This window comes from Balaenoptera borealis (assembly GCF_965194805.1).
Source record: "Balaenoptera borealis genome assembly, chromosome: 1".
Lineage (NCBI taxonomy): Eukaryota > Metazoa > Chordata > Mammalia > Artiodactyla > Balaenopteridae > Balaenoptera > Balaenoptera borealis.
Genome location: NC_138860.1, coordinates 155,380,627 through 155,393,278, shown reverse-complemented (window position 1 = coordinate 155,393,278; position 12,652 = coordinate 155,380,627). Strand labels below are relative to the sequence as shown.

General features: G+C 52.1%; 1 protein-coding gene across 2 annotated transcripts; it reads left to right on the top strand.

Moving 5' to 3' along the window:
* The first annotated feature begins 1,524 nt into the window (after positions 1 to 1,524).
* On the top strand, positions 1,525 to 12,595 carry LOC309606414 (taurochenodeoxycholic 6 alpha-hydroxylase-like). Of its 2 annotated transcripts, none has more exons than XM_082343488.1 (12): positions 1,525 to 1,762; positions 4,644 to 4,785; positions 5,425 to 5,469; positions 5,946 to 6,073; positions 7,036 to 7,160; positions 7,534 to 7,688; positions 8,154 to 8,209; positions 8,343 to 8,533; positions 8,619 to 8,752; positions 9,645 to 9,709; positions 9,853 to 9,929; positions 12,317 to 12,595. In XM_082343488.1, the coding sequence occupies exons 1-12, from the start codon at positions 1,568 to 1,570 to the stop codon at positions 12,483 to 12,485; spliced, it is 1,482 nt and encodes a 493-aa protein (XP_082199614.1). In that variant the 5' UTR covers positions 1,525 to 1,567; the 3' UTR covers positions 12,486 to 12,595. The 2 variants fall into 2 exon arrangements, with proteins under 2 accessions (XP_082199614.1, XP_082199613.1); XM_082343487.1 differs by having other exon boundaries at positions 1,526 to 1,762; positions 8,154 to 8,260.
* The last annotated feature ends 57 nt before the right edge of the window (positions 12,596 to 12,652 follow it).

Genomic DNA, 12,652 nt, shown 5'->3' with positions numbered 1-12,652 from the left:
GGGGGTGGGGCAGGAGAGTTAGCTGGGAGCATCCTGGACAGAAAGCTTGGCAGGTCCCCTGGCGTCAGGTGGTGCAGAAGAGCTCGGGCTGGTCACTCTCAGAGCATGGGCTGATGGGCACTCACTCTCTTTACTGTTCCTTGTGCTGAACCGAGTTGCTGAACCAACAAAGGAAAGTCTATTCGCTCAGAGTCTCAGGGGCAGCAGAGGCAGAGACCTGAGAGGATCCTGAGAGGGGGTGAAGGGTTGGGCTGCGAGGACGTGTGTGTAGGTGGTTAGTCACCCCGACCTTTAGTTTGAACAGGAGCCCAGAATGTGGCCCCATAGGTTATGTGTGAAGCACCTGTCATGAGGTCAGGCAAAGGAAGAGGCTATTGGGACAGAAGTTAAACTTGGTGGGGGCGCAGGTCAGGAGGAAACTCAAGGCTCCTAAGAGAGCTTGCTTCCAAGTAATTCTTCATGGAAATCTTTGGTGTTTTACTTTCTGAATTATGGGCACTGGATTTCATCTTGGGGAAGAGAATCATGAAACAGGGATGTAAGAGACAGAAAACGAAGGTTTCCCCATCCCTTGCTCTTTCACATATGACCTCCATGACTTTTTCAGTGCCCATCCCTCTAGAAGCACGCTCTACCTGGTGAACTCCTATTCACCCTTCAAAGCCCCATTCTTTTTTTTAGTTTTCTCCTTTCCTGATCGGTCTGGACACTGTTCATTCCTCCAGCACAAGCCTACAATTTTTCTTAACTAATATAGTTTTATACCTTTACCTATAGCCTGTGAGCTCAAGAAATATTTGCTGAGTGAATGAATGACTGAATGAGCATTCCTAGGATGTAAATAGGAAATGAATTATTATCCCACCTTTCAAAGGAGAAGCTGAGGCTCAGAGAGGACAAGTCTCCAGCTTCATATGTAGTGAAACTGCCCTAGGGCTGGACCTCCTGAATCCAAGGCCAGTGCTCTGTCCACTGGCACAGTCACCCAGGACACACTGCATAGTGGATAGGTACAAGCCTTGGGGAACATTTCAAAGGCAGCTGAGGCAGGCAGCTTTGAAGTCCAACAGAGAAGGATTTCAGTTTCAACTGGAACAAGCAGAGGCTGTTTTCCTCTGGCCACATCATTTTTCTTCTCTGAAGTCAGTTTTCCCCTCTGAAATGGGATGATAATAAAACCAACCAAATCTACTGAATGTTGGTAAACTAGACTGTGACTGTCTTGAAGTCAGCAAGGTTCATGTCTGCTTTGCTTGCGGCTGTGTCCCAGCACCTAGTAGACTGCCCGACACGTTGTAGGTGCTCATTTAAATATTTGGTAGGTAATATGGAGAAGGAAAGTGGGGTTGCGCTTGGTCATTGTCACTGTCAGCTGAGAAAGCTTTTCTCCCACTGTTTCCAGAAGTGCATCCTCCACAGTTAATTAACTCTGGAGGCCCAGGTCTAACCTCTGCCCTCATCCTCACCCTCCCCCAGGTGGGCGGGGCAAGCCTCCCTGGCCAGGCTGGGTGCTCAGGGGAGGTCAGCCACCTTCAGGGACAGTCAGTAATCCAGAAGCCGCTGCACCATGAGTATCTCTGTGCTGAGCCCCACCAGAGCCCTGGGCGGTGTCTCTGGGCTCCTGCAGGTGGTCTCCCTGCTCGGCCTGGTTCTGCTTCTACTCAAGGCAGCACAGCTCTACCTGCGCAGACAGTGGCTGCTCAAAGCCCTCCAGCAGTTCCCGTCTCCTCCTTCCCATTGGCTCTATGGGCACATGCAGGAGGTAGGATGGAGTGGGACGGGGGAGTGGGAGGGCAGGGAGGGCCGGAGCTCTCAGACCATGGTCCTGGTCAGCAAGCCCATGGGACAAAGCCTTGCTGTGGGACGAGCACGTGGCCTCACCAAAGGACCCAGCTTACCTCTCAGGTCTTGGCTCCTCATCCCAGTCCAGGGAGCTCCCTCCCTCCCAGGACCCTGTGCTGGTGTCCTCGGGTCTGTCAGACACTCCTTCCTTAGTTGGATCTGCAGGCTGTCCTAGCAGCCCTGCACTTTGAGGACAGTGGCTGTTCCTTCCTGAGTCTGCCCCGTCTCCAGGCTGAGCAGCTTCAGCTCTTTACATAGAACAGGCTTCTAGATGCTTCCCTGCCCCATCCCTCAATCCCATCCTCTCTGCCTGGCCCTGAGCTTGCCTGGGAGCACAGACATCAGTCTGATGGATGCTGCCCTGTGGGCTTGCTGTCCGTGGAGATGACAGACAGGAATCTAGGAAGGTGTCAGGTGACAGGAAAAGAGGCCCACCTGCTGGGTGGGGGGTTACGTCAGCTATAGGGACAAAGTGGCTCGGTTTGTTAAGACTGAGGAATTTTCCAGTCTCCTGATTTCAGTGCTTAAACCCTGACAAGTTGCTGGCACACATGAGCGAGGTTCCCAGGATGGTGCCAGGTAAGGAGAACTGGCGTTTGAGTTGCACCATCCACAGGGTGACGTCGCCCGCCTGGTGTCCTCCCTCACTGGACTATGAGCTCTTGGGACCGAGCGTGACATCCCCCGCACCGCCAGCGCCCTGCACAGAGCCTGCGCGGAGGGATGTCAGCCCAATGTGTGGAGGGACAGGAAGGAGGGACGGAGCAGCTCGCAGGCTGGGGAGGGGCAGCACCGGCCCACCCAGCCCTGGCAGCACTAGCCTGGGTGGCGGGGGGCTCAGAGCAAAGTCAGGGGCCACGTGGAGAGGGGCTCATCAAGGGTTTGTGGACTGAACAAACGTTGGGAGAAAATCAGGGGTTGTGGAGAGCTGAGGCCTCTCTTTCTCTGCAGCGTGATTAGAGTAGAGTGGAGCCAAAGACGGGAACCGGAAACAGCCCGAGCCCCACGTGGGCTGGCCCAGTACCTCTCTCCCCTCTCCTTCCTAACCTCCTGCACCCCAGGTTACTCAGCGTCCTCCCCGCCTGCCTGGGCATTCTGGCCTCTGGGACTCTGCTCCCATGTGCCCTCTACCTGGAATGATCTTGGCCCTCATATGCCTGTCTACCAAGGCCCAACCCCAAGCCACCTCCTCCAAGATGTCTTTCTGGGTCTCCCAGGAGCGGAGGGGACAACACTTTTTCCCTCGGCTGTCCTTCTCATAAGGCAGTGCTAACCGGATTCAGCTAGTTTTGTCTGCAGTGTCATAGTTGTGAGCTCCTTCTGGGAGAGCCCGTCTCTGGTTCATCTTTGTAACCCGAGAGCATCTTGGTAAATGGTGACTCGATGACTGAGCACGTGCATGACGAAGAGCTTTCTAACGTCCAGGTCTGAGTTAGGGCCCCTGCCCCAAGGCTTCCCCAGAGGCTTGGTCTTCCCTCCATCACACATTCATGAGGCCCTACGGTTGTCATGTCCTCAATCTCGCTGTCTCCTCCTGGAGGCTCCAAACAGACAAGCATCTACAGCCGCATCCTAATTCAGTGCCTTAAACCAGTGCCTGGCACATAGTAAGTGCTCAGTAAATACGTGCTCAGTGAAGGAACCCGTCCTCCAGTAGGCAAGTTGCCTCAGAGCTGGTGAGTCCTGATGGTAGAAGGATGCAGGCAGAGATTAGATACTAAAGTGGCGGAGGGATGCTTTGAGTTACACAGAAGCCATTGAATTAAAGACGAGGTGACTGCATGGAACGTGCCTAGGACCAAATGTTGACGAGAAATCCAGAGGTGACAAAACGAAGCTGGATCTCCAAGGTTAAGGAGAGGCGGTTGCTCTGTGGCAAAGAGGAGGGGCACACCAGGTAGAGGAAAGAACCTGGGCAGAGGCCTAGAAGTGTGAGCAGGTGGGGCCCGTGCAAGGACCACTGGCAGCAGCATCTTTGGAGGCAGAGCAATGGGTCCTGTGGACTCGCCAGCCTGGCAACAGGCAAGAATAGAGAAGGTAAAGCCAGAAAGCAAGAGCCTTTGTGGTCCACGCTGAGGAGTTTCAAGAGATTCCTCTAGGCGGTGGGAAGTGCACACAAGTTTCTGGTTATCGGTAAGTGAAAGTAAGATTTAAAAATCCACATATAAGAACCTTAGTTCAATACTATTTTCATATGTATACATCCAGAATCTATCCTATCACTGTGTATCAATATGTAAAATAATATATACACATACAATTTAGTACTAGTTTTTTTCACTTAGCCATATACATCCTAACACTCTTTCATATTAACAAACATTTACATGTATGCTGGGAAAATATTGATGATAAATAGCAGTCAGTAAGCAAAAGGAAATTAATATATAAATTTATTTTTTTAAATATAATCTATTTTATTCTCTAAATAAACAAAATTATATGACAAAACTGCTTACCAAGTGATATGAATTAGCATAAATTGCTCATGTAAATGTTGCACGAATGACTTCCAAAAGTTTTGTACACCAGGGAGTCAATCCCTGATGGAAGTTTCTGTAGGCAGTTTGTAGTGGTGGCCCATAAATCTACCCGACAAGGGGACAGAATGTGGTCTTAGGACAAAGCTGGACATCCAGCAAGGTCTGGATCAGAGCCCAGGTCATAAGAAATAGTTCCAAACTCCTAGTTCTGCTGATCGATCAAGAACGATCTCCCTGTACCCATCCTGCCCTTCACCCCCACTCCGGCACTGGAATGCAGACAAGGGTTTTATTGATTTATCTTTCCCTTGGTGACAGTTCCAAGAGGAGACCGAGCTGCGACCCCTACTGAAAAGGGTAGAGAAATACCCAAGTGCCTGTGCTCGCTGGCTGTGGGGGACGAAAGCCCTAGTGTTGGTCTATGACCCTGACTACATGAAGGTGGTCCTGGGGAGATCAGGTGAGAGGGAAACCCACATCCCAGCAGGAGAAAATCTTCCCTCTTGGGTACATGCCCCTGGATCTGTGAAATTCCAGAAGAAACTGGCACTTCAGCCATCAACACCTGACTCTCTACCAGCCATCCTTGCAGCCCACAAGCCAGACTAAGGCCAACATTATTCACTTATAGTGAATGCTTAAACACCTGGGTGGGGCTGACTTCTCTTTTCTGTCTTACTTTCTTTCTTGTTTTAACCCAATTGAGATGATCCCAGGTCTGGAAGACAATTCCCTGTCCACACTGATTTAGGTTTGGCACCTCTCACTGTTGCCTGTCCTGGGTCATGAAATGGCCAAACCACCACAAACTGTAGGAAAACCACAGGCTTCTGTCTTACTCTGTGGCACTGAGCAGAGCCCATCTTTCTTGCCGATTCACCATGTTAGTCCCGTGGGTGTTCTGCCGCTGGGACACTGAGTCTGCCTTCCTGGGCCCACAGTGACCATCAGGACAGAGAGAGTCAGGGATGGGAAGCGAGAGGGAGGTGGCTTGAGACAGACTGCCAGCTGGCAAGCATCAGGAATGGAAGGTACCACAGCTGCTCTGGGGGCTGCCTGTCTTGTTCGGTGCCCTCCACTTTCCTTCCTTACCTTTCAGACCCAAAGTCTCATGATTCCTACAGATTGCTGGTCCCCTGGATTGGTAAGTACATTTAAATACAACTGCAGCCCACCCACCAGTTAGGTTTACCAAGAGCTACCTCTTTGGTTAACGGAGAACAACAGGTGCCAGGCATACTGACCCCACCCTCATCTCTCAGTCAAGCCTCATTTCTCTCCTTCCAGTAAAACTCTCACCCTTTGTAATGGTGCTGACAGCCCTCCTGAAGCTCAGCCTCATCTTCATCACTTCTCAGTCCTCTGCGATATTCTCAGCCTGACTATTAATTCTTCTATCACCTGCACTCCTACTCTTTTTCAGCCTCTGTCTCACAGCTGTCATAATCACATCCTATGGACCAGCCATTTTGGAAATTCACATTCCTGAACTGTACTGGCCTTTCCTACCTTTGCCCATGATGTGCCTTCTCCTGACACCCTTGGTTCCTCCCAAGTTGTCCCTAGTCGTCCCTCTGATCCAGTCTTTCTGACCCACACACACACCCATCTGTGGCCCAGGGAATGGTTTGCTTTTGTTGGAGCGGCAGACGTGGTTCCAGCACCGGCGGATGCTGACCCCAGCCTTCCACTATGACATCCTGAAGCCCTACATAGGTCTCATGGCCGACTCTGTCCGAGTGATGCTGGTGAGTCCATCCCTTGTCACCTGGACCCACTCACATCCAGCACAGCTGACAAAGTCCACTCTCAGACCCTTGTGTCCCTCAGACATCCATCAGACACAGCCTCCAGAATGATGCATTCAGAACGTACTCTGAGACAGAGCTCACCAAAACTGGATGGGACAGAGGGGTACCCAGGCAGTAGCTTGGATCCACAATTTGCTCCGAGGCAAGGGAAAGAAGGGCCATAGTGTATTCAGGGTCCACTCTCCTCTCATCTCCACATCTTCAACACAGAGGATTAGAGCAAGGGTCATTCCCTTGGACAGCGGTGCAAGCCGCCCCCGGATGCCCTGGGCAATGGCAGCTTCAGTGGCAGAGTGGACATCCCAGGGTGTCACTCAACTAGTCTCTGGCCTGGGGCCCAGGGCCTCTGCATGGAATTGAGCCACTCATGGGAGGAAATGAGGCCAAGTCTACACTCACAGAGCCAGGTCTTGACAAACCTCACCTCTGATCCAGACTGAGCACCAGCTGGTCTCAGTTAACAATGGATGAATGAAAGGAATCGCCCCTTCATAGGAGCCTAAATAGAGTCCCTTAACCTTTTCCTTGCCTTGAAATATTTGCTTACTAGTGTTGGCCTGTCCAGCTCCGATCTCAGGACACAAAAGATTTCCCCTTTGTCTCTTGAGAAACAATGTTTTCTGGTCTGCCACAAGGTGATTATCATCATAAATTGTTCCTAGAATTCAGAATGAATTCAGAATATTATGAGAGAGTATAATTAATTATATAATAAAAGATTCCGAGAAAATAGACATCACATTACACACATGTGTTACAGCTTCAAACTGCTAAAACACATCTGCTTAGAAAGTGAGGAAATCTCATCTGAAGATTTAGAGAGACGGAGAGAGCCTGGCCTTGTCAGCACAGGCCTTCTGGGGGAGCAGAGCAGGGTCAATGTCCCCCACCCACCACAGGACAAGTGGGAGGAGCTCGTCAGCCTGGACTCACATCTGGAGGTCCTTGGACACGTCTCCTTGATGACCCTGGACACCATCATGAAGTGCGCTTTCAGCCACCAGGGAAGCATCCAGACAGACAGGTCAGTGACAACCTTTCAGTGGCAGGATCCTTGTTCTCACCAGCTGGGGAGGACTTACCTGAGAGGCAGTTAGGGCAGCGCGGATGCTTATCAGCACAGAAAGCAACATTCTGCACAGAGCCATGGACCAGAGCCAAATCCCACCCAGACCAACCTTGACTCAGTCACAGGTTCCTGATTCCTGCACAGGGAGAAGCCTGGCTGCTCAGGCCACTTGGAAAGGACAGAGGGTCTCCCAGGCTGTAAGGCAGAAATGACAAAGCCTCAGTGCTGCCTGTCCCCGCTGACTGAGGAATCCCCACCCGGAGCCCCACTCCGTCTGCAGGTCAGAGGCTCCCTCCACTCCAGTCTCCTCTGCATCTTCTCCTTTCAGGAAAATCCAGTCCTACATCCAGGCCATCAGGGACCTCGGCAATCTGACTTTTTCCCGAATAAGAAATGCTTTCCACCAGAACGACTTCATCTACAGGCTGACCCCTGAAGGCCGCTGGAGCCACCGGGCCTGCCAGCTGGCCCATCAACACACAGGTTCTGCTCCTCCTTCTGGGCGGCTCCCCCACCCACCCCCATCATGCACATGTAAAAGGGCCTGGCCTTGACCCCTCAGGCAGAGCCCAGACTCCTGCTTCCTCTTCAGGGGCTGGCACACACCCACACTGGGTACTTCCTGGTGCAGGGATTGGGAACCGAGACGTCAGGGTGTCAGGTGAGGTGCAGGGAGATACATGTGTCACCACGTTGGTGATGGTGGAATGAGACCCCCTCCCAGCAGCATTCAGGCAGAGCCTCCATGGGCTGTGTTATTGAGGGGATTCCGACCTGGATCAGACGATGCTGGAGCTCTCTGTCCTGACATGTGCACCCATTCCCACCCTCGTCCTCATCCACCTGGTACCCAGAATGGGCCTGAGGGGAAGATGGGGCTATGGTGGGCGCTGCATCTGAACTCCCAGGAGCCCTCAGCTCTGCCTGGGAACCACTGTTCTGGGACAGATGCAGTGATCAAGCTGAGGAAAGCTCACCTGCAGAAGGAGGGAGAGCTGGAGAAGGTGAGGAGCAAGAGGCACTTGGATTTCCTGGACATCCTCCTCTTTGCCAGAGTGAGTGTGGGCAGGAGAGGCCTGAGGCTTTGCCCAGAAGCACAGAGGAAGGGCAAACCCTGCACTCTCCCTGCCTCCGCAGATGGAGAATGGGAGCAGCTTGTCTGACGTGGATCTCCGTGCCGAAGTGGATACGTTCATGTTCGAGGGTCACGACACCACAGCCAGTGGCATCTCCTGGATCCTCTATGCTCTGGCCTCCCACCCTGAGCATCAGCAGAGGTGCCGGGAAGAGATACAGAGCCTCCTGGGGGATGGCGCCTCCATCACCTGGTGAGTGCCCAACAGGTGGGAGAACCTTGTCCCTCTGCGAGTGGAGGACTCCTGGTTGCCCGCCCTTAGATGGGCTTCCTTTCAGGGACCACCTGGACAAGATGCCCTACACCACCATGTGCATCAAGGAGGCACTGCGACTCTATCCACCAGTGCCAGTCATTAGCAGAGATATGAGCAAGCCCATCACCTTTCCTGATGGACGCTCCTTACCTGCAGGTATGAACTTCACCACACCCACTAACCTAAGCAACACCACATGGAAGATAAAAAATACACATGTGCTTTCCAGCTCCGGGATGCTCTGTCGGTTGTTTCTGCTTCAAGATAATTAATATTTACTCTGCAGTTTGGACGTTTTGTAAAACGCCTGACAAAGAACTTGAACCAACGAAAGCTCAATAAGCAAATGCTAGCCCTTGAATGTGGTCTTGTAATGGAGCCCTTAAATTCTAATTCCTTGAGATGTGAAGGCTTAAGAGAAAAGCAGAAAGAAGTAGGGGGAGATGTGGTTCTTTCATATGGGGTCTAGGTAAATGAGGGAGCTCAGAGAATCCACTGTCATGGGTCAGATGGTCCAGTCTCTGGGGAGCCCTCAGGTGGACGGCAGAGAGCAGCTGATGCTCAGGTCTGAGAGCCCTGCCATGATTGGAAGCTACCCAATGGTTCACTGCCCAGTGGGTCTGAATCCTAGCCCTGCCACCTCCTCTCTGTGGGATCACAGGCACATCCCTTAACCTCTTGAAGGCTCAGGTGCCTCATCTGCACATGGGGATAGGAGTGCCTTCCTTGAGGGCTGCTGCGAGGACTAGATGAGTTAATGCACATTTTCCAAGGGCTCATGATGACATCTGATAAATGTGAGTTTTCACGTGAGGTGATCCTAATAGTAAGCCTCCAATTCTTTTCCTTCTCAGTCCTGGGCCATGGTTACCTACTCCTAATCTGTGCTCATGTGCTTTGTCACCTCCAGCCCACCTGTCTTGCAAGAGCACCATTTCATTCAGAGTGATGGAGGGTGGCTCTCATAGTGGCTCCCAGACCTTTTGTGCACATTGCCCCTGTTGCCACGGGTACCATCAGTCTTCCTTCTCTCCTCCCTGCCCCACAGGAATCCCGCTCTCCCTCTCCTTTTATGGGCTTCACCACAACCCGAAGGTGTGGCCAAACCCAGAGGTATGATGACCATGGGAGGAGGGGATGGGATGCTCTCTCCAGACCAGCGCCTCCCCTGCTCCCCCTCGGGGATTCTTGTCCCCTGGTGGATTGGCGCAAGGAGTTTGACCCCACCTGCCCTGGCCCCGGTGCTCTCTCTGCAGGTGTTTGACCCATCCCGGTTTGCACCAGGTTCTGATCGACACAGCCATGCTTTCCTGCCCTTCTCAGGAGGATCCAGGTGAGGCCTTCTGTACCTGGGGCAGCCGGGTGTCACTGGGTGCTACCTGATGTGTGTGACTGTCTACATTCATGGGTGGTGTATGCAGTTATGTCCCTGTATGTTGGCATGTTGAGAAGGAGGCATGTATTCCCATGTACAAAAAGGCCTTCAGGGCACGCCACGAAGACCTTGACCTCCTGACTTCCTCAACGACCAGCCACATTTCCATGGCCGTGGCCGCTCCAAAGTATTCCAGGGTTTTCCTCATTTTAGGTGTATGACTTTTCAGCATTAGAATTTTCCATGAAACTTAAACTTCAGATGTTTGCTTTTCCCAATTATCAGTCATCTTAGAAGCTGGTTTTCTCTCTTGGCACATTTCTAGTCCAGCCCACTGTCTTTTTTACTTAATTCACCAATCCACCTCTCACTGTATCAGTAGTCGTGTTTTCATGGGTTTGGATTTCCAGCTGCCTTCCTTGTCCTGAGGCTTCAAGCTATGTATGTGATCAGTTACAGTTGCCATTTGAAGAAAGTTACACAGCCTTGTGTGTCTTCTCTATTTCTGTAGTTGAACCCAACAAAGTTGTGACTGCGTATTAACACCTTTTCTAGTTGCCAAATGTCTTTGTATATAGCGGGGCTTATATACCACAGTTCCAGAGTCCAGAGTCTAACATTGGAGAAAAGGATTAAAATGGAGGGCTATCAAGTGCTTTTGATTAAAAAAACTCACTAGTTTGTATTTGACACATGCATTTGAAAAGTTCCTGGCATGTAAAATATAAAGCACACTTGAAATAGCTGTTAAGCTGGATGATACACTCCAAAATGACTGCTGTGAAAATCTTCAACGGCTACATATCCCCCCTGAAATAGTAACTTCCATAACTTTGGAACTACTTAGTAATCCAAGTTTTTTCTGAGTCTATAATTCTGTGAAATTTTCAGTTGGTGAATCAACCTTCACAGAACAGGCTTGACGCAACACATTCCCAGAATTTGCTCTAGCATTTCATCTGTGCCAGGGTCCTGTTCTTCCTTGTAGACATTGGCTGCAGGTCATGCGGCTGCCACTAGAGGACAGGGGGTACCTGGCAACTCAATTCCTAGGTCAGAATTAATATTTAATTTTACTCCAGTCCCTTTTTTTTCAATTCAATTAACTTTGTTCAAATAGAAAGCTATTTATTAAGCCTGCCTCTGTGTGCCAAGTCATGTATTACAGGATGGGAACACAGAGATGAAAGGAATTTTCCTTGCTCCAAGAGTTCACAGTCAAGGAACAACTGCAGCTATTCAAGGCAGACATGCAACGTTTCCATAGTGTAGTGGTCAGTACGTTTACCTTACAAGACAGACATCATGCATTCATCCACTCTTTCACTCATTCATTCATTCACTGAGCAGATTGTGGGATGTTCCATGTTTCTGGCACTGTCCTGGTCACGGGACGGTGATGTGTCCTTGAGTTAACACTAAAGCTGCTTGGGGATGGGGGAGAAAGAGGTGCAGGCGGCAGAGGCGGGAGGCCAGGCGGTCACTAGACTGAGTCTTGAGCAGGTGGCCGGCAGAGGCGGGGGGAGGGGACCTCAACAGGAGCTGAGTGAGGAAGAGGAGCCGGACAGGTGTGAGGTGAGTGAGGAGCAGCCCAGAGAGGGCTGTGACGCCAGCTGTGGCCCTGCGACGTGTCCTCCCTGTGATGGAGGGCACAGCAGGCCCCGAGCTGCCGGGGCTTCAGTAGAGAGAGGGGAGGCAAGGAGCTGAAAAGGCCAGTGAGGAGCCCACGGGATGGGAGGAGGGGCCTTGCTGGAGCAGAATGGGAAGGCTCCAGGGCCGGGTTGACTGAGGGGCTGGGGGAGACAGGAGGCCGGAGCATTAACTGGGAAGCAAGTGGTCCAGCAGGTTGAGGGTTGCTAACCCGTGGCCCCTCCAAGAAGCCTCCCTGTTGCCATCCTGACTTCCTTACACAACTCTGTCCTGTCCTGTCTGGGGACTGGGGCCCCTGCTTGTCTGCCATGGGTGGTGAGGGCCCGAGAGTGTGCCCACACCCCCCAGCAGTGCCCTGGCCTGGCCTGAAACCAGAAACTGCCTGTGGACGAGTGAACAAAGTACTAATTCACATTTACTGATTCACGTGACTTGACCCTGTGGCTCAGAGCGCCGACCCTCCCCAACAGGACTTGCTCCTGCTGAGAGCAGAAGTAGGAGTTAGGAGCTAGTCCTGGAGAGAGGTGGGCTTTGTAAAGGTCAGGGGGAGAGGGTGGACTGAGGCTTGGGCGGCACGTTCAGTGTGACCCGTAAGGAAGGGACCGGGGCTGGGCCACGTGGAGGAGAGCCCGGAATGCCCTGTGCCCGGCAGGGTTAGAAGCCTCTGCTCACTTCCTTCTCCCTCCCTGACCCAGGAACTGCATCGGGAAGCAGTTTGCCATGAATGAGATGAAGGTGGCCGTGGCCCTGACCTTGCTTCGCTTTGAGCTGGCACCGGATCCCTCCAGGGTCCCTGTTCCCATTCCAAGAGTTGTGCTGAAGTCCAAGAATGGGATCCACTTGCAGCTCAGGAAGCTCCTGTAATCCTTGTTGGGGACAAGGACGAGCTCTGAGGGCCCCTGACTGCCATCCTGTCTCGCTGTCACTCTCTCCCGTCCTTGCCTCTGTGCCCACTTCCTGCTTCTATCTGCCCACCTGCCGGCTTACCTCATCTCCTGCCTCCTGCCCATCAGACGTTCTGCCCTCCTCCT